Source organism: Lacerta agilis, chromosome Z (genome assembly GCF_009819535.1).
Source record: "Lacerta agilis isolate rLacAgi1 chromosome Z, rLacAgi1.pri, whole genome shotgun sequence".
NCBI classification, from domain to species: domain Eukaryota; kingdom Metazoa; phylum Chordata; class Lepidosauria; order Squamata; family Lacertidae; genus Lacerta; species Lacerta agilis.
In genome coordinates, this window is record NC_046331.1 from 2,446,860 (window position 1) to 2,468,509 (window position 21,650).

The window sequence follows — 21,650 nt, forward strand, 5'->3', positions numbered from 1 at the left end:
TTCACAAAATTGTGACACTCTGGAAGTCACCTGGCAAGCATCTACCCAGAAGTAAGCCCCATCGAGTTCTTAGCTAAGCACGCATACAGGTTTCAACTTGAGTCTCCAGCTACGACTGATGCAAAATAAATTTACATACATAAGGATTTTTTAAAAATACTTTAACAAAACTTTTATGTAGTCAGCTTTGTCCCCCAGAGGAGCTGGTCATGTTATTTGTTTATTTTTGCTTCTTTTAAAGTTTTGAGTTCAAGGAAGCCCAGCAAAACGCGACTCTGGTGGGACTCGAACCCACAACCTTTGAATGACTTCGCCCAGTCATTAGTCTAGAAGTCCAATGCGCTATCCATTGCGCCACAGAGCCTGCTAGATAGCGAGGGATGATCCTCCCCGTCCTCTTTTTGCCCTCCCTCCACCAGTTGCTGCTCAGCTGAGCTCTTGATCTGATTACAGAGGAGGAGCCGTACTTTTTCCTGTCGCCAGTTGTTCCTTTGCAGGCGTCTTAAGGCCACCGACTTTGCAAGGCACACGCGGCGGGGACACCACGAGCCTCTTCGCTTCTCCTTTGAAACTTCTTTTTTTGCAAACTTCCAGCTCTTGCTTTACTCACACACAAAAAAACGTTAAATGAGCCTCCCAGAAAATGTGAAACTGCTTCAGGTCGTTTTAACGTGTGGTGGAAGGGCCATTGTCATAGGACCAGGGGCTGGGGGGGGCCAGCTGGGACAGTAGGAAGCCGAGCTAGGTGGTGGAGGAGAAAGAGAGAAGGAAAAAGCAGTGCAAGAGTAAAGAAAGAAGGAAAGTCAAAGCACAAACCCCTTCCCCACCCACGTGGAAGGCTGCGGGGGGAAAGACTACAAATCCCGAGGTGCATTGCGGCAGAGCGCTGCTTTCTCTCTCTCTCTCTCTCTCCCCGCCCCCTCCTCTCTGGCTTTGCTAGAGCTCCTGCAGCATCAGTGAGTAGCTGCTGCTGCTGCTGCTGCCTTCGTTTGATTTCTTCCTTTTTTCCCTCCCGCTTGCAATTCTCATGCGGGGGGGGGCAGGCAGGTGGAAAAGGGAGGAGGAAGGAAGTGCCAAAGCCAGGAGGAGCCGCAGCCGCTGGGCTGATCAGGAGAGCCTTCGCAAGAGGAGGAGGGCGAGGGCGAGGGGGCAGGAGAAGGCAAGATCCTGCCCTTTTTGACAGCTGCTGAACCAGCTGTTACTGCTGGATCCACTCCTCCGCCCCGCGAGGATGCGGTGTTGTGACACTCGGTAGCCACAGAGCTCCGGTAGGAAAGGAGAGAAGAGGTGGGTTGCTGTCTTGTGTAGCTCTGCAGCATCACAGAGCGCTACATCGGGGGCGGGGGGGGGGGGGTGGGGGCTGGAAAGAGAGGGGAGCCTTTTGTCAAGGGGTATGTCCCAAGATGCTGCTGCTGCTCATTCGAAAGCCGGGTGGGTCCAGATCCCCGCAACTTCTGAGTGTTAAGGAAAGGGGGGCTATTGTGCAAAGATGCGTATATAAAAACCTGCATCTCTCTCCCCCTCCCGCCCCCACTTTCTGTTTGGGGAGTGGGCGTGATAGGAAGGAAGCGGGGCCATTGACCTTATTTTCTCCTTTGTGTGCGCGTAATAATATATAATATCCTTCGTTTTGTAGCTGTCAGGGCCCAGCTATGCTTTAGCTTGGTTTAATGCTGCGGACGCCCTAATTCAGTCTGCAGTCCTACCTCCACTTACCTGTGAGCAAGCCCCGTTAGATTCGACGGGTCTTGCTTCTGAGTAGACCTTGCTAGGAGCGCATTCTTCACAGCCTAATCTTGTGTCTCGTTTATCATGTCTAACGAGGCTTATAATAAATAGCAGGGTTGCCTATTATCGCTACACTCCCTTTCCCATTATTTTTCGTAATAGCACCAGAGGGTTGCTGTGAAGCTGGAAGGACTAAGCCTAGCTGCTCCTGGGTGAAGCTGGTACTCTATTATTCCTTTGCAGATAATGAGAGTGGAGTAAAATGGAGTGAAGGGGTGGGGGAACGACAATTTGGGATGTTTGATTGTGTGTTGGTTTTATATCACTGAAAAGGACTTCTCAGAATTTAAGGCTCATTTTTCAAGAATGAGTGTGGTGGGTATTTTTAAGTCCATTCTTAGGAGCTGGTGTTTTAATGCTCCTTTGGGTGGTGGGTAAAATGAATAGATAACTCTAAGGCTTTGCCTTCTTCTAAAAAAGATAATTTGATATGTGTGGGAAACCTTCCCCCATCCCAGAGTTTCCTGTTGCAAGCACCTGTTTTCGCAAGCAACCAAGGCAGCCTGTGTGTGATATTTCTTATTGAAAGGGATGGGGGAGAAATTGCAGTTTTTGCTTTGCTAACCTGCAGACAGTTCCTCCAGTATACTATAGGATTCACTCTCCGCAGCATGACCACAAAACCTGCCAGAAATTAAAAGCCCGGCAATTTTACTGAGTGTGTTGTGTGTGTGCTTCTCCTGTAGCACAGAAATTACCTTAAAGAGATCAGGACATTGCCCCATTCAGACCTAGGTCGGGGGGGGGGGGGTTGAGTTAAGATTTTGAGGAGGCCCCTCCACATTCCTGACCCTGTCCTGATCTCTGAGGCCTAGATCTTCTACCCCACCTGGCCTCCAGTTCAACACTTTGTGAGCATTAAGGTACTTTTTATGAATCACAAGAATCTTAAGAATTAAGAATTTCCAAGCATAAAGTGTCCTTTTCACTTCAGTGTGTGTGTGTATATATACTGTATATATAAAGGGCAGCCATAAGGAAATCACTGGTTGGTGGTGAACTTTGGGAGATAAGTGTATCTGTGTTGTTGTTGTTTTCAAAGCCGTGTACAGTGATACCTTGGTTCTCAAACGCCTTGGTTCCCAGATTCCAAAAACCCGGAAGCAAGTGTTCCAGTTTTCAAACGTTTTTCGGAAGCCGAATGTCCAATGCGGCTGTCAGCTATTGCTTCTCGGGTGCCTGCACCAACCAGAAGCTGCGCCTTGGTTTTAGAACATTTCAGAAGTCAAACTGACTTCTGGAATGGATTAAGTTCGGCGCTTGTGTTTTTGCTATTTATTTTGTGTTTTTGTTTTTGAGGCTTTTTCGGTTAATTTGTTTTTGTGACTGTGTGGAACCCAGTTCAGCTACTGATTGATTGATTGTGTTAATGTAGAAATGGATAAAAGCCCCCCATCCAAACAATAACTATCATCAGTGCAGGTAAGGTGTTGTTGTTTTTCTTAATCATCTACAATACTGTCTTATTTATTTTATCATACAGACGCGGGTGGCGCTGTGGGTTAAACCACAGAGCCTAGGCTAGGGTTTGCCGATCAAAAGGTTGGCGGTTTGAATCCCTGCGACAGGGTAAGCTCCCGTTGCTCGGTCCCTGCTCCTGCCAACCTAGCAGTTCGAAAGTGCAAAGTCAAAGTGCAAGTAGATAAATAGGTACCGCTCCGGCGGGAAGGTAAACGGCGTTTCTGTGCGCTGCTCTGGTTCGCCAGAAGCGGCTTAGTCATGCTGGCCACATGACCCGGAAGCTGTACGCCGGCTCCCTCGGCCAGTAACGCGAGATTAGCGTTCGCAACTGGACCTAACGGTCAAGGGTCCCTTTATCTTTACCTTTTTACATTGATTATTGCTTTCATTTTATGGATCAATGGTCTTGTTAGATAGTAAAATTAATGTTAAATTGCTGTTTTAGGGGTTGCTTTTAAAAGTCTGGAATGGATTGATCCATTTTGCATTACTGTCTATGGGAAAGCACGCCTTGGTTTAGGAACGCTTTGCTTTTGGAACGGACTTCCAGAACGGATTAAGTTTGAGAACCAAGGTACCTCTGTAATACTGGAAGAATAATAATACTGGAAGAAGGAGAGTGCTTCTTAGCAGGCAGTGGTGAAATACTGCTGCTAGTCATGGGAGACCAGCCTTCCCCAACCCGCTGCCCTGCAGAGGTTTTGGACTAGAACTGCTGTCAGCCCCAGCCAGAGGTGGCACCAGTTTGGCTTGTGATGGCGCTGAACCCTCCTGGTCTGGTGACAGGTAGGTAGCCGTGTTGGTCTGCCATAGTTAAAACAAAATAAAAAATAAAAAAATCCTTGCAATAGCACCTTAGAGACCAACTAAGTTTGTTCTTGGTATGAGCTTTCGTGTGCATGCACACTTCTTCAGATACCTGGTCTGACTTGGCACAAAGCAGCTTTCTCTGCCCATATTTCACCCTGGCAACCAGGACTGTGATGGGCTCGCCATTGTCGTAGATGGCGCAGGGCTTTGCTTCTCTGGATCAGGATTCTAATCATGGGCCTCTGCTTTTCAAGGCTGGAAAGGTTTTGAAAGTCCACAGTGGAAAGGTTGGGGGAAAGGCCAGTATCGGTTATTTAATTGATATGCATGTGTCAAAAGAACATATTTGAGGAAAGAAGAAAGCGCGGCTAAAAGGCCCAAGGAAGGCTGTGTGTTGTGAGTGACTGTTGTGCAAAGATATTACGAACACAGGAAGCTGCCTTATACAGAGCCAGGCCATTGGTCCATCCCTCTCTGTTTCGCCTACACTGACTGGCAGTAGCTCTCCAAGGTTTTAGACAGGGTTCTCTCCCAGCCTTACCTGGAGATGCCAGGGATTGAACCTGGGACCTTCTGTGTGCGAAGCGTGCACTCTGCCACTGAACGATGGCCCTTTCCCATTTTGTTGGAGTGTTCAGCCTACATATTTGTAAATGAATGCTAATGTTACAAAATGGCACTAAGCCTCCAGCAACAACCTTGTGAGGGGAGCCAAGCCTGAAAAGTGCTGTGCCCCTGGAACTTCTCACTGCTTGGAAATGTGGAGTGAGCATAACATGCCAGTGTGGCAACAGGGCAGTGCTAGAACAGGGGTGGTGATTTTGTGGCCCAGCAACATCTGGAGGGCCACAGTTTCCCACCTCTGCACTAGTTCAGAGAACACTGGGAAGTCACCTTGTGTTCATAGCGTGTCTCTCATTTACAAATCTACGTGTTCAAATATATAAAACGATGTCATATAGAGGATGGAGAAAGGTTGTTTTCTGCTGCTCCAGAGAAGCGGACACGGGGCAATGGAGTCAAACTACAAGAAAGAAGATTCCACCTAAACATTAGGAAGAACTTCCTGACAGTAAGAGCTGCTCGGCAGTGGAATTTGCTGCCAAGGAGTGTGGCAGAGTCTCCTTCTTTGGAGGTCTTTAAGCGGAGGCTGGACAGCCATCTGTCAGGAATGCTTTGATGGTATTTCCTGCTTGGCAGGGGGTTGGACTGGATGGCCCTTGTGGTCTCTTCCAACTCTAGGATTCTATGATTCTAAGTGGAATACAGTGGAAGCAAGTATAACAGGTAGCAAAACCACTAAACCTGCCTCAGATGCTCAAAGCACGTGCACATCCCACACTGCATGCCTTTCATCCATCTTGACTCCTGATCAACAATTCCCAGAAATCTGTCTTGTCTCCCAAATGAAACCTGATACTCTCATGCTTTAAAGGAAAATATCGTTTTGGGGGCATGAACATTCTTTTTGCCAAGTCCATGCTTGCTCATTGGTTGCTTGGTGACAGGTCCAGTCAAAGGAATCAAGACTGTCAGGTTTGTAACAGTGAGTAGAAAGCAGAGGCGTTACATCACAATAATAAGCCATGGTGAACTCAAATGTTGAGTAATAGGAGCTCTGCTTTCCAGTTCCTGGATTCCCACTTTGACTGCTTAATAAACTCATTTCCCTTCATCAAATGGCTCAAAGGGTAGTTGAATAGCAGATTCAACCCTTCCCTTTGGGGAAGAGCCATAGCTCAGTGTAAGAGCACCTGCCTTCCATGCAAAAGGTCCCAAGTTCAATCCCTGCCATTTCCAGGTAGGGCTGGGAATTCTGACAGTCTGAAACCCTGGAGAGCCTCTGCTAGTCAGTGTGGACAATACTGGGCTAGATACATCCTGTGAGGCCAGAGGGGGAGAGTGCAACCGGAGTGCTGTTCACATGGCGAGGGAGAAGCTGCTGCACCTGTTTCGGGAGATTTGATCGAAGCCCAGATAGCTGCTAGGCGTAGGTGGGGATGACTCTGCCCTCTGGGAGAGAAGGAAGGGTAGATAAGGGTGGAACTGTGAAGAGGTGTAGAAACAGAGACGGGAGGCTGGAGGAGAGGAAGGCAGGCAGGAGGGAGCTCAAGTGCCGCTTACAGTGACCTGGGGATGTAAGTGATTCATCTACAGTGCTGTATATTTTGGAAAGTAGTTTGGCTGTTGATTTATAGTGTATAGATGTAAATTGAGGCTGGCAAATTGAGGCTGATGAGCACAGGTTAAATTCTGCTTGGTTGGATGGGACCTCTTCTTATTTCAGGAAGGTGTTCCCTATCGTATTATCAGAAGTTTCCAAGTTAACCTGCATGGGAACCCCTGCTCAAAATGATGGGGGAAACCCTCCCCCCTTTTTAGTGAGGGATTCCGAAGAGCACACCCCCTTCCTGCTCTTTACTTTCAATAAGCCGCTCACACAACGGCAAATTGTGAGAGAAGCATTTAGCTTAATTTGGCCCAAAGTGTGACCAGCTTCTGAAGGAAATCAAACTGGATGTCTCTCCAAATTGTATAATTCTGAACAGTTACAATAGCACTGCTGATGTACAAATTCTGTGGTTGTCTTTAAAAACACACACAGAATTTTTTGGCAGGGTTTTTAAAATTATTCTTTTTCTGAGCAAAAAAAGGGGCTAATTGACTTGCCCACCAGAATACATTTTGTTGACTTGCCACCCAAGAGCAACAAACAAAGAGCAAAGCGGGGCAGATTCTTCAAACCCCATCCTCCTCATCTGTCCGCTTTTTAGCTGAATAACCCTTGGCTTGAGGACAGCCTGCAAACTGCAGTGTCATCTGAGGGCTTGCAAACCCCACCGGCACAGCTGATGCGTTTCCTGTTGCCCTGTCTAACGTCCTGTTTCTCCCTGTCACATCAAAAGGGAGCGTGATGTGCACGAATAGGTTGGAGGCCAGGGAGGGTTTGTCTGGAGTTCAGGGTTGGAGCCTGTGCTGCAGAGAAGAATCTAGTCCTTCAGAAGCTGAGGTGCTTAACAAACATCTAAGAGCTGTGCCGGATTCCTGTGGCGCCTCAGGGATGCCTTTCTAGATGCACACATGCAAAGGGGCATTGGATGCTATCACAGCTGAAAATAGGGGCATGCTTGTCATACCAGAGGCAAATGTGGTTGGATGCGGGAAGGGGAAGAATATGTGTTTATTTCAGTTACACATACTTTCACTTAGTTAATAAGGTAGTAGAGGGACTCCTGACCATTAGGTCCAGTTGTGTCCGACTCTGGGGTTGTGGTGCTCATCTCGCGTTACTGGCCAAGGGAGCCGGCGTACAGCTTCCGGGTCATGAGGCCAGCAGGACAAAGCTGCTTCTGGTGAACCAGAACAGCGCACGGAAATGCCGTTTACTTTTCCACCGGAGCGGTACCTATTTATCTACTTGCACTTTGACATGCTTTTGAACTGCTAGGTGGGCAGGAGCAGGGACCGAGCAATGGGAACTCACCCCATCGCGGGGATTAGAACCGCCGACCTTCTGATCGGCAAGTCCTAGGCTCTGTGGTTTAACCCACAGCGCCACCTGGCAGACCACACTTAGTTAATACCACCTTGTTATAAGAGAACCACCTCCTTTATTTTCTGTAAGCCCTTCCCCACAACTCACTTTTTGGCCAGGGTCATTGGATCATGCCCTTGACCCTAGGGCAGACTTCCCCATCCTTCCAGATGTTGTGGCAGTCAAAAAGAAGAAGAGAGGAGAGTTTGGATTTGATATCCCGCTGGGTCACTACCCTAGGGAGTCTCAAAGCGGCTCACATTCTCCTTTCCCTTCCTCCCCCACAACAAACACTCTGTGAGGTGAGTGGGGCTGAGAGACTTCAGAGAAGTGTGACTAGCCCAAGGTCACCCAGCAGCTGCATGTGGAGGAGCGGAGACACGAACCCGGTTCACCAGATTACGAGTCTACCGCTCTTAAGCACTACACCACACTGGCTACCACCAGCCCCAGCTAGCATGTTAGGGACTGTGGGAGTCCAGAACACATGGAATACAGCTGTGGTACTTCCAAAAGATCTGTCCATTCAGCATTTGTTTAGATCATAGAATCGTAGAATCTTGGAGTTGGTCATCTAGCCCAACCCCCCTCCCCCAATGCAGGAATTTTATTTATCTATTTATTAATCTGTAAACTAAACTGAAACATCCGTGACAAATGGCCGCCCAACCTCTGCTCAGAAACTTCCAATGAAGGAAAGTCCACCACCTTCTGAGGGAGTCCGTTCCACTGTTGAACAGTGCTTATTCTCAGGAAGTTTCTCCTGAAGTTTAATCGGAATCTCCTTTCTTGTAACTTGAAGCCAATGGTTTGGATATGTTTGTACTTATTAATTATAGTCCGCTTGACTGTTAAAATCAAAAACAACAAAAAAAACCTTTCAAAGTGGTTTTTAAGAAGATGATAACATCAAGAAAAATTCACAACCGTACTTTAAAACATAGAAAAGTTGAAATACTACACAATTGTCCTCAACTTTCTAAGCACCTGGGTAGGTTTGTCTAAACAAATATGTTTTAGGAGGTGCCGAAAAGAGCACAGTCAAGGCTCCTGCTTGGTCTCAGTAGGCAGGGGAGTGTAGACAGCACTGGCTGTTTAATGACATTTCATTCCAATTGCACACTTTGGAAAGAATATACAGTGTAGATAAATGCCAAACTTTGCAGACTTGCAAAGTTAAGTACAACCTATTTTAAACACTTGGCAAGAATCATCGCCATGATGTATAAATAAAGAAAATTCAGAATATCAGGGTAAAATTCAGGATACCAGGATAACACTCCCCCCCCATAAGAAAAGTGAGCAGAAGTTTCTTCTGGTGGCGAATCAATGGAAGAAATGCAGGGAGACTAATTATTTCTGGCAATGTTGCCTCTGACTACTTTGCAGCGTTGTGTTAGTTCATCTACAAGTGCAATCTTCCAAACAAGTTCTGCGGAGTTGACTTACGGTCACTTCTCCATCCAGGCTGCCAGCAGGAAAAATCAATTATTATTGTTATCCTGCACTTTGCACTGCATTTTCCTGGCACTTACCTTACCTAAAAGAAGTCTAATCTTTTTGGGGAAGTGGGCTTGTTGCAGTTGCAGTAAACCTCCCAATCAGCTGTAAAGTAAACCTCCCAATCAGCTGTAATTGCCCACCCTGAATTTTTCAGTATGTTACTGAAGTCCCCCAGGTTAGGGAAACGCTGGCCTTGTGGGCAGATGTCCAGATGCCGGATGCCGTGGCAGACAGAGCCAGAAGCAAAAGTTGGGAGAGCGTCAGATGTAATTGTTACCTTTGTGAAATAGGCTAGTTTCTGCACACACACCTCTTTATCTCGTATCCAGGCATTATCAGAATTCATTGGCACATTTCAGCCAGGCAGAAACACTTAGGAAGGGTGCAAAGCGGATCCAGTCAAGGGGGTGGCCTGGGGAGAGGTTCTGGCATTGGAAATGTCCCAAGGGCCAGGTGGCGAGGTTTCAAGGGCCACATTTAGCCCCTAGACCTGAGGTTCCACACCCCTGAAGTATGCACTGCATGAAGAAGTGTTTCTTTCGGCTTGTCCTGCACCTCCAGCAATTCAGTGTCAGTGGATAATCCCCATGGTAAGAGAGGAAGCAGGGAGTTAGGACTGAGATGGTTTTCAAACTTGTGTGGTAGAATCGTCTCCTGAACAATCATACCAAAATTCCTGTAGCTCAGCTTGGTGCCCTCCAGAGTTGTTTTGGTCTAGTACTACTCCCATCACCCCCAGCCAGCATGACCAATTATCAGAAATGGCTGAAATGGTAGTCCAAACCATCTGGAGGGCGTCCGGCTGGTGAAGGCTGCTGTTGGTGGATATTTCAAAGAAATACCGTGTTACTGATGAACAGAGAATGCCCGGCAGGCAAGTTAAACCATGTTAAGTGACCTGAACGTGTACCTCTCACAATACCAGAGTCTCACCCTAACTGTGGCCAGAGTCAATGGCAGCATTGATCTCATTAGGGTGGAGGAGCGCTTACTTTGCAGAAGTTTGAGGCTTGCAGCAAACCTGACTTTTATAGCAAATGAATGGATTTCTTTATTATGGTCACAGACCAGAAATTGACTTTTATAATATTCCCTTCCATATGGTATAGATCAGGCATGTCCAACAGGTAGATTGTGATCTACTGGTAGATCACTAGATGTCTGTGGTAGATAACTAAAAAAGCTCAGCATTTTACCTCCTCCCTGAAAATCAACCCAATAACTTTGACCCGAACCCCCCAAAAATGGGCTTCCTCCTTCCTAAAAAAAGCTCAACAACTTTGACCTGAAGCCCCCCAAAAGGGGGTAGATCACTGCCAGTTTTTAACTGTGAGTAGATCGCAGTCTTTTGGGAGTTGGCCCACCCCTGGTATAGATAAACCACAAAAGCACAACAGGCCAGAAAAATAATCAATAACCTTGGACTTCTGTACGTGTTTATCCTGTTGCTCATTAGGTTATGGTCCAAATAGCATTCTCTCTGTTGGGAGAAGGTGAAGCAAAGAGGTGGAGAGACGTCACTGAAGCAAAAGGCTACCTTGTGCAGGAGAAGAATTAGCTAGGATTGCAAGCCCAGATTTCCCTCGGTGAGTTGGGCCTTGGCTTTTTAAAAAATAAATGTTATTATTTAAAGTCTTTGTCCACAGTTTAGCAAAGGCGGACAGATGTGGCCAACCTGAGTGGCCATTTAGGGCCAGCTATTTGGAAAGCAAGGGGTCATCCAAGTTAGGTGTTGGGTTGGGGTCTTTTTGTGGGGGGGGGATAGTCTTCAACATGTCATTGGTGCAATAATAGTGCATTAGTTAAAGATTTACACTGGAGTGTCCAAACATCATTCCACTTTATTAGTTGTTCTGCAGTGCTTTCCCAAACGTGGTTGCATTATTGCTGCCTGGAGGGGCCCTTTCGTTATGAAAACGGGACAACTCTGGAACATTTGTGGCATGAAAAGTTGCAGGGTTTCAGCAGGGTTACAGGGCACACACTGGTTGAAAGGGCAGCTGTAAGTCTACCCCAAAGCGCTTGCTGCATTGAAAACATGGTGGTATATCCCTCTTACTATCATGAGCACAAATAGTCCTGAATGTGCAATAAGAAGGGTGCGCTCTTCATCTCACCAAAGGGAACTTCCCTCTCTCCCGTCCCCAGGCCAGCATGTTACGTTCGGTGGCTCTGCTTCTCCTCTTCGTGGTCTTCCGGCTGTTCCTGGAGCTGCCATGGATCCAGGTGATCCCAGCCCTCTTAATATTCTACTTGGGATCCGGAGGATGGACTTTCCTTCGCATCGTCATCAAGACGGCCAGACGGGATGTTTCGTAAGTTTTGCAAACCCACTCCGAACCTCCTTTGTGTGGCTTCATCTGATTTATATGTTTCTTGCTAACGTGCCTTTTACAGCAGTCATTTTGATGTAGCCGTAGGTCCAGAGTTTATGTGGGTTTCTCGGAAGCACGTGAGAAATGCAAGCTTTGGCACTAGCTGCAGCACTCGGGGGTCTTGAAGCAAAGGGTATGTGCTGGTTACAGGGAGGGGCCATTGCTCAGTGGAAGAGTACACAGTGCTTAGTTTCTATCCCTGGTATGTCCAGTTGGAAGGGCCAGCAGGAAGTAATGGGGGCCCTGGAAAGCCACTGCCAGTCAGAACAGATTAGGGGGATCCAGCACGGTGCCATGAAGATGCACTTGGGACTACAATTCCCATCCAGCACCATCCAGCATGACCAGTGGTCAGGCTCCCTGGGACAGATAATACAGGGTTAGATGAACGAACAGCCACAGCCCGATAAGAGGGCTGCTTCCTACTTTAAATGTGTAGTTGCAAGAAGAACAGGCAACTGCTCAGCGAATTCTGCTCCCTCTCCGTGGTGTCCCAGGGCAACTTGCCTATGTCTGAATGTCCCACGCTTGTGCCTTCCCCTGCTCTCTGCCATGTTGCCATCAGCAGCTGCTTATGTAGGGCCCTGCAGATGCTGTGGGGCTTCAGCTCCAATAATCCCCCACCGTTCGCCATTGGCTGAGGTTGATGCGAGTTGGAGTCAAACAGCATCTAGAGGGCACCTGGTTAGGGAAGGCTGGTGTCCATCCACGCCAAGGGTCAGCAGACTTTTTCAGCAGGGGGCCAGTCTACTGTCCCTCAGACCTTGTGGGGGGCTGGACTATATTTTATTTGGGGGGGAATGAACGAATTCCTATGCCCCACAAATAACCCAGAGATGCATTTTAAATAAAAGCACACATTCTACTCATAGAATCATAGAATCCTAGAGTTGGAAGAGACCCCAAGGGCCATCCAGCCCAACCCCCTGCCAAGCAGGAAACACCATCAAAGCATTCCTGACAGATGGCTGTCAAGCCTCTGCTTCAAGACCTCCAAAGAAGGAGACTCCACCACACTCCTTGGTAGCAAATTCCACTGCCAAACAGCTCTTACTGTCAGGAAGTTCTTCCTAATGTTTAGGTGGAATCTTCTTTCTTGTAGTTTGAATCCATTGCTCCGTGTAAAAACAGCAGGCAGGCCCCACAAATAACCCAGAGACAGTGGCGCAGGAAGGGCAGGGCATAGGGGGCGCTCCGCCCCAGGTTCCAGGGGAGGGGGGTGACACTCCCCAGCCCCTCCCCTGCCGCCCAGCACCCCGTCCGGACGGGGCAGCCCCACGAGCTACTGCTTACTCGCCGGCTTGCCATGGGAGCAGCAGTGCCGGCCCGGATGCATCTGGCCGGCGCTGCTGCTCCCACGGCAAGCCGGCGAGCGAGCATTGGGTCGTGGGGCTGCCCAACCCACCGCTCCCTCGCCAGCTCGCAGCAGCACCAGCCGGATCCACTACGCATGCCCAGAAATTCTGGGCATGTGCAGTGCATCTGACACGTCGTGGCGTCACGACGCATGCACCATGACATCACGACGCACACACCGTGACGCCCCGCCCCCAGGGGGGTGCCACCCCAGGCAGCGAAGAGGCTTCCTACACCACTGCCCAGAGATGCATTTTAAATAAAAGGACACATTCTACTCATGTAAAAACACGCTGATTACTGGACAGTCTGCAGGCCAGATTGAGAAGGCAATTGGGCTGGATCCGTCCCCCGGGCCTTAGTTTGCCTACCCATGATCCACACTGATGGTCCAATACACCCTTTGGAAGAAAGCTTCTCACACCCCTCCTTGGAGCAGCAGAAGCAGTGGTGTCAGGGAGAAGGAGCGATTGGGAGAGGTTTTCCCAGCACTGGTGAAACTGACAAGGCTCTCCAAGGTATTTTCAGATTCACTAAAAAGCAGAGACTGAGTAAGACCTTTGCCTAACTGTGTCACTTTCACAGAGAGCCTAGAAAGAACTGAAAAGGCTTTCTTTCACCCAAATGTTCCCACTGATGAGTTGTGGGGGGGGGGGACCATTAAGATCCACGAGGATCTATGCCTTGGATCAATACTTTTTGTGCTACTGGCAAGCACCAGATCTGTGATTAATTTTCTGTGCAGCCTACCATTGTAAGCCTTATTTGATGGTAGTTTGGCGGGGACCCAAAGCAAAAAGATGACGATTCAAGAGACTCCTTTGTTTTAATCTTCTGTATGTAACTTTTATGCAGAAAGGCTGTATGTGTGTGCATTCATGTGCATGTGCCCTTCTTCTGTTTGTGCTGGGGCCAGGGTTTGACCTGGGAGAGAGGCAAACAAAGCAACCAAAGGGCCAGGGCAGTGTCCATGGCACTCTCAGAATTCCAAAAGTTCCCACAGGCCCCCCCCCCCCCCCGCAAATCGGCAGCCCTGGTGTAATGTGAGGAACAACGTTGAGAGATGACAGAATCTTCTCTCTTTCTGCTTGGAATAAAATGTTGCTGCTCATTTGTGATCAAATTGCCAAATCTCCTTTGAAGTACTGTTCCATGCCAGTCTGCACTTTGGACTTCAGACGTGCCTAAGAAATTACCAACAGCCAAGCTTTCTAGTCTATGACTTTTCCTGGTCTGATGCCAAGACACTGCCTTTGTTCAGGCAAAACTGGTTTTTGAAGGGGACACACACACACACAAGGAGGAGAATCAAGCATGGCTCCTTTCAGGGTGTGGCAGTGTTGCAATCACCTCTCACAATCCCTGGTCTAAGAAACCCTGCAACAGAGGGAAACGTCCTTGAAACTCAATAAGAGAAATCCTCCTTTTTGTTAGATGAAGATAAGAACATCAGAAGGGCCTGCTGGATCAGACCAGAGGTCCTTCAAGTCCAGCATCCTGTTCTCGCAGACAGTGGCCAACTAGATATCTGTGGGGAACCTGCAAGCAGGATCTGAGCACAAGAGCACTCTTCCTTCCTGAGGTTTCCTTCACAGGTGGCCATCCAGCCTCTGCTCAAATATCTCCATGAAAGGAGAGCCCACCACTTTCCAAGATAGCCATTTCCACAGTCAAACAGCCCTTGTGTCAATTAGTTCCTCCTAAAGTTTAGCCAGAATCTGCTCCCTGCCATTTCCGCCATAGGGTTCTATTCCTGTCCTCTGAAGCAACACAGAATGAGTCTCCTCTGTCATTTTCAGGACAGCCTTCAGGTATTATAAGATGGCTATCATGTCTCCACTTTGTATTTTCTTCTCTGGGCTAAACATTCCCAGCTTTTTCAACAGTAGGGCTTAGTTTCCTGACACCTCACCAACTTGGTTGCTCGCCTGTGGGCACCTTCCAGTTTATCAATGTCCTCCTTAAAATGTGGCACCCATAACTAGATGCAGAACTGCAGATACAGTCTTCTAGTGCTGGTGTTATATATTAGGGGTCCCACTCAACAGATCCATTGTAGGGTAATTGTTAGAATGTTGGAATTTGACCTGGGAGACCAGGGTTCAAATCCCCACTCAGCCATAAAACTCATTGGGTATCCTTGGGCCACCCACTGCCTCTCAGGCTAACCTACGGTACCTCACAGGTTTGTTGAGAGGATAAAAATTGGAAGCCGAGAACACACCACCTTGAAGGAAAAGGTGGTATACAAATATAATGTAAATGAAAAACACAAGCAGGTTGGCTTCATAGTACTGGCAGGCAGCTAGGGAGATAGAGTTCAATTTTCCAGTGGAGAGCACTAATATATTAATGGCAAGGGACCTTAGCTCTGTGGCAGAGCATCTGCTTTTCAAGCAGAATGTCCCAGGTTCAATTCCCTGGTGGCATTTCCACGTAGGCCTGGCAGAGAACACTGCCTGAAATGCTGAAGAGCCACTGCCAGTCTGTGTAGACAATACTGAACTAGGTGGGTCAATATTTTGACTTGTACCTAGCAGCTTCCTGTGTTCCTGTTTGGGGAGGGCTGTAGCTCAGCAGTGGAGCACCTGCTTTGCATGCGGAAGGTCCCACCATGTCGCAGGTGATGAGAGAGCCCCCACCCCCAGTACTGGAGCTCGGCTGGATAGTGTCACCTGGTATAAGGCATCCCTCCTGTGCCTACAGTTAGCCCCATGTGAAAATTCTGTGACTGCGTGCTGAGGAGGCAGCGGGCTGGGTGTGTAGGTGGGACTTTGCAATAAGGGCGAGTTTAGGAGGGGATGTTTGCGAAACCCTCTTCCATTAAATGTATCCTGGTTCTTGTTCAGTTGGACACACCTACAGGCTTGATGGAGACACAGTGGCGTGAGATTGCCATACTGTCAAGAGTGTTTCAGTGAAGACAAGTGGGTGGTGGTTCCTCCCCATTCTCTTGGGATGAGCTGGCCAACTGGAATCATGGCATCTCTGCCTTGGTCAGGCCCCACCTGGAGTCCTATGTCCAGCTCTGGGCATCACAGTTGAAGAAGGATATTGACAAGCTGGAAGGTGTGCAGAGGACGGCAAACAAGATTGTTGATAAAGGGCTTGAAAACCTAGCCTTATGAGGAGCGGTTGAGGGAGCTGGGTATGTTTAGCTTGGAGGAGCCTGAGAGGGAGAGCCATCTTCAAATATCCGAAAGGCTGCTTTTTGCTGCTCCAGAGGCCCAAACCAATGAATTCCAGTTACAAGGAAGGAGAACTTTCTAGGGGCAAGAGCCATTCAATAGTGTAGCAGACTCCGTCGGAAGGTGATAGACTCTCTTCCATTGGATAATTTAAAGCGTAGGTTGGATGGCCACCTGTCAGGGATTCTTTAGCTATGAGTCCCATCCAACTCTACACCTCTAGAGCCAGTGTGGTGTAGTGGTTAAGAGCGGCAGACTCGTAATCTGGTGAACCAGGTTCGCGTCTCCGCTCCTCCACATGCAGCTGCTGGGTGACCTTTGGCTGCTAGTCACACTTCTCTGAAGTCTCTCAGCCCCACTCACCTCACAGAGTGTTTGTTGTGGGGGAGAAAGGGAAAGGAGAATGTTAGCCGCTTTGAGACTCTTTCGGGTAGTGATCAAGCGGGATATCAAATCCAAACTCTTCTCTTCTTCTTCTCTATGATTCTGTCTCCCGGAAGAAACCTTACTTGTGCCTTCTTCTCCTTGCCAGGACTGGATATGTTGTCCTCATGACTCGGTTGAAGGTTTGGTGGTACGTGAAGCACAAGTACACAATCCCAAAGCTCTTCCAGCAGACGGCACGCAAGCATCCAGGAAAAGCAGCCCTGATTTTCCAGGGGACAGGCGAGACATGGACCTTCCAAGACCTAGATAACTACTCCAACCAGGTGGCCAACTTCCTGCATGAAAGAGGCTTCCGCTCTGGGGATGTCATCGCCCTGTTCATGGAATCCCGCAACCAGTATGTTGGTCTCTGGCTCGGCATGGCCAAGATCGGTGTGGAGGCTGCCCTCCTCAACTCCCATGTGCGGCAGGAGTCGCTCCTTCACTGCATCAACATCTCGCACTCAAAGGCCGTCGTGTTTGGAAGCGAGTTGGCTGATGGTGAGGAGGAGGTGGGGGGGAACCCAGGGGCTAGGAAGCAGAGCAGAAAGTAGGCAGAAGAGCAGGTGTGTTTATTTGAAAAAGAGACTAGGGGACCTATGCCCCTCCTGCTTTTGTTGGACTCCCAACACCCATCAGCCCCAGGCCAGCATGACCAATTTTCAGGGATAATGGAGTCCAGCTCCTCATTTTCATGTCAAAGCCGTTATGTGTCTATTCATAAGCCCATTCTGCCCCGTTTCTGCATTAATCTTAGATATATTTTTAAAGAGTCTGTACAGAAATACGCATTCTGTATTGACGCACACATTTCTAAACATAGCTATACAACCCATCAGTCATTTATTATATGGTCACAAACCTGCTAAAGCAGAGCCTATAAAGAACAGATGGAAGATTCAAACATATGATTGCACATATTTAAAATACTCTTTGATGCACTTATTTGTCCTAAAATATTCACACTGAGCCAAGACCTCCAGATGTTGCTGGACTCATGACTTCCATCAGCAACAAATGGAGGGCCACAGTTTCCCCATCCCTGGTGTAGAACATGAACCACCATGAAGACCTACAGCTATAGATACATGCGCCACTGTGGCAGAGGTGGTGTGTTCTCTGGGCTTCTGCTTCTAACACCTGTTCTCCCTTTCTAGCCTTGCGGGAAGTGCAGCCGTCCCTTGGGAATTCCACCCACCTCTTCTGTTCTGGCGACTGGAAAGCGGAAAGCATGCTGCCAGGCTCAGAACATCTGGACCCTTTGATTGAAAAAGCATCTCGCCATTCACCAAGTCCCCCAGACAAGGGATTCCTAGGTAGGCACAAGCAGCGGGTAGGAACCATTTTTCATGGCATGTTTCTATGAAATTGCTACCGCCTTTTCGTTCTCTTTTGCTTACTCTTTTGCCTAAACAGGCAGCCCTGTTTAGGGAAGTTTTTAATGTTTAATGCTGTATTGTGTTTTTAATATTTGATTGGGAGCTGCCCAGAGTGGCTGGGGAAACCCAGCCAGATGGGCAGGGTATAAATTATTATTATTATTATATTACTCAGGAGCTAACTCTGAAAAAGAAAGACCAAACCCCAAGTCACTGAGGCAGGATGTGTCTGAAGTCACATGCGTGTTCAGCACTGTGTATTCATACAAACACACCAACAAGAAGTTTGGAATGTTTTGCTAGAGTTATGGCATTTGTCCATTCATGAATATATGTCTGTCTCTATTCTTGCCTGAATAAAACTCCTGACACCTGATACAGGCTATCCTAAAGACCAGACGGGCAGCCCAGTAATTCTTAGAGGCAAACAGACATCTTTACGTTAGGATTCTTGAGAGACACATTAACAAAGAAAGCTTGGTTTGTTATATGAAATGAAAATGACGGAATGCATGAATTCTGTTTCAGACAGTAAAATTATGATTTAGGCAGGCAGCGAATTCTCCCATACACAAACACCAAAAGAGTGGAAGAATCTCTACCTGCTCTCAAAAGCTCACAGAAATGAGCACGGCAATTTTGCTACCTGGGCTTACGCTAATAACATAAGCAGCTAGATTTATTGTGCTTTGAAATTTATCCCAGAATTTCCTGCCTGCATCTCACCTCACCATCTTGCAAAAAGTGTTTGAATAAAAAAATCATCCTAGTGAGTTGTGACTGAACTGGCTATCTTTCATCTGCTCCCTGCCTTTCCATTACCAGGAGTTTGAGTAGACTTTGCTGGCAACTTGATTTACATGTGTTGACCTTCACAAGGTTTGAGGAACTCAGGGTAAGCCTGAATGGCTTCAGGACACTTTTTGAATTGAGGCTAGTATCAGGCTTATACTGGGGTCAAGCAAGATTCATGGTGGAGAATCTCATGTCATATTTAAGTTATACTTGCGCCATGCTCTACAGAGATAAGCCACGTAATAAGTTCAGATTGACAAACACAGCTGTTCACATCAGTGTTGAGTTTAAGTCGCCACACGAAAACAGCTTATTATTTATATGGGGGTTGGTGAAGCATCTGTTTTGCATGTAGATGATGCCAGGTTCCATCTCTATCCTTTCAGGCAGGGCTGAGGGAGGTAGTACTAAGCTGGATGGACCAATGTTTTGCAAATTTATAAACTGTTTTGCAACAGTTTATTTCATAAATGACTGTGTCACAACTCAGGGAAAGACTTCTTAAGCAGAAACATCTTCAGTAGGCAGGCACCTAAAGACCATAACATCGAGTGCCTGTCTAATTTTTGCTGGTAATTATTAGGCTCCTTAAAAACAGGGCTGGGGAACGTGCAGCCTGCGAATTTCATGTGGGTGGTGAGGAGAAGCAAATGGCGGGAAAGAGGGTGGCAGAAATACAGTAAAGGGGTGCTCTGCCCACCTTATGGCTGGCCTGCCCACCACTGGCACCATTCCTGCCCACAGCTGGCCTGCGGCCCCTGGGAGACCACCCCCAAGGGAATGTGGCCTCTGACAGGAAAAAGCGTACCCTGCCACAGAATAAAGCCAGGTGCTGGCACTGAAGTTCTGCTTTTCCACGGAACACCAGTGCCACTATATAGCAAAGGTTACCCTGAATCTTTCAACCAGGGGCATAGCAAGGGGGGGGCGTAGGGGGCAGACCACCACATGTTCCATAACGGAGGGGATAACAAATTATCAAGGAACAATTACTGCCCTTCTAGGGTGGTTCATAAAAAACTTTTTTTTAGAATGCCTGCTCCAAAGGTCTTATCTTACTATACTAGGGATTATATAACTATATATGATATTTCATGCATATCAGTTAATATCTTGACCCTCTTCCAGCAAAATAGCTGTTTACTTGGCTGTTTTCCTATGTCATGAAGGCTGAAATTTCAGTTCAGTGGAGCACTTACTGTTCCCAACCCTAACCCTGTGGAAAGACATCTAATTAGACATTAATTTGATTTCGAGATGTTTTTAGGAGGTAATTTAATTATTGTTTGATTTTATACTAATGTTATGTATCTGATGTTAGCCACACTGAGCCTGACTTCAGCTGCAGAGGGCAGGATATAAATAAAAGTTTTTTTTTATTATTACTTGTTATTATTCCCTTGTAAGAAAATATGAAATAACGTAAAACCATTTTTGCGGGGGGGGGGATCAATGGGGGGTGACAAGAAATTTTCTGCACTGGGTACCACCTGACCTTCCTATGCCTCTGGGGGGGGGGGAGACAAAAAAATTTTTGCCCCCAGGTACCAATTTACCTTGCTACGCCCCTGCTTTCAACATCCTTTTGCCTTGCAGATAGATTGTTCTACATCTACACTTCAGGCACAACTGGGCTGCCCAAAGCTGCAATCATTGTCCACTGCAGGTGAGCAAAATCGTTAGGGGTCAGTCTGTGTCGTCGGGGTGAGGAGACTCCCAGTCGATCCTGTTTTGTGTTACTCAGCTTCTCGAAAAAAACAGGACTAAGTTTATTATAAACCCAAATCCAAAACAGCAGGTTGAAAGCATAGAAGCCCCATACTGTGCATATTTACTCAGAAGTAAGCTTAGGTTGCACAGGGCAGGCTGTGTGGTGCCCATACCTCACTGTCCTACCCCCCCCCCAAAAGCTCCTGAAACCTGAGGCAATTGAAAGTAGCTATCCTATCTCCTCTTCTCCTGGCTAAACATACTCGACTCCCTTAGCTGTTCCTCATAAGGCTTGGTTTCCAGACAGATACTGATCTCTCTCTTTGGTCTCCCAATTCAGGTATTTCCGGATGGCAGCCCTGGTGTTCAACGGCTTCCGCATGCGACAGGACGATGTGGTCTATGACTGCCTCCCCTTATATCACGCAGCAGGTAACATTTGCACCTTTAACCTTTTGGTCTTTTCCAGTGATTTACGTTTAACCCATCTGTTTCACTTTTGTGATGGCTATATCGTTGCTGAACCATGAACAAAATGTCCCGGTGAAATAAAGGGAATTGATAGAAACACAGGATTTTGTGTTACGCCAAGTCAAACCGTTGGTCCATCAAGAGCAGCAACAGCAGCATTTCAGACAAGAGCTTTTCCCAGCCCCACCCAAAGGTGCTGGGGATCGAACTTGGGACCTTCTGCATTCAGAACCTGTGTCCTACCCACCAATCTGTACACTGGTTATTATTTAGAGGAAGGAAGTTCCAGGGTTCTGGAGTGACCCACCGAATGTGATTCCCAGGTGATTTCTCCCACTCAGGCACTGATTTGGCATGCTGGATTCTTCCCTTCCCAAGATCATGCCCCTGGGGTCTTGTGTTGATTGGGTCTGAGCCAAACCGAGAACAGCAAAGCCTTGCTTCTCATAAGCTGGCCAGTCACCATTTTAGTTCCAGATTTCCTGCTGGCTAAAATGGGTTTGCCTCTCACTCTTCCCTTCTAGGTAACATTGTTGGGGTTGGCCAATGCCTCCTGCATGGGATGACGGTCGTGATCAGGAAGAAATTCTCAGCTTCTAACTTCTGGGAAGACTGTGTGAAATACAACTGTACGGTGAGGCAGGGCTGAGACCACGGCTGCGCGGGTGGGGCAAAGAGGAGATCCATAGTATTGTAGAGTTGGAAGGGACCCCCAAGGGTTATCTAGTCCTATCACCTGCAGTGCAGGTTTCACAGCTAAATAATGCCTGACAGATGGTCTTCCAATCTCATCATCATCACCACCATCATCATCATCAATGCGTGTGTGTGTGTTTTTATATAACAAACAACA

The 21,650-nt window shown here is 47.6% G+C and overlaps 1 protein-coding gene and 1 non-coding gene across 3 annotated transcripts in view; one reads left to right on the forward strand and one right to left on the reverse strand.

Annotated features, from left to right (window-relative positions):
• Nucleotides 1-270: 270 nt before the first annotated feature.
• On the reverse strand, nt 271-364 carry TRNAR-UCU. Its single transcript has 2 exons — nt 328-364; nt 271-306 (listed from the first exon to the last, which is right to left on the reverse strand). It is a non-coding gene; the product is annotated as a tRNA-Arg (tRNA).
• Nucleotides 365-1,191: 827 nt separating this feature from the next.
• The window catches only part of SLC27A4 (solute carrier family 27 member 4), a 32,869-nt gene continuing 12,410 nt past the window's right edge, over nt 1,192-21,650 (forward strand). The window contains exons 1-8 of one of the 2 annotated variants that reach the window (XM_033137862.1): nt 1,192-1,287; nt 10,554-10,683; nt 11,246-11,412; nt 16,549-16,943; nt 17,600-17,758; nt 20,213-20,282; nt 20,667-20,758; nt 21,322-21,431. In XM_033137862.1, coding sequence (XP_032993753.1) covers nt 11,252-11,412; nt 16,549-16,943; nt 17,600-17,758; nt 20,213-20,282; nt 20,667-20,758; nt 21,322-21,431 — 987 coding nt within the window. In that variant the 5' untranslated portion in view covers nt 1,192-1,287; nt 10,554-10,683; nt 11,246-11,251. Of the gene's footprint in view, nt 1,288-6,128; nt 6,198-10,553; nt 10,684-11,245; nt 11,413-16,548; nt 16,944-17,599; nt 17,759-20,212; nt 20,283-20,666; nt 20,759-21,321; nt 21,432-21,650 lie in introns of those variants that run through there. The other variant, XM_033137863.1, reaches the window with a different exon arrangement.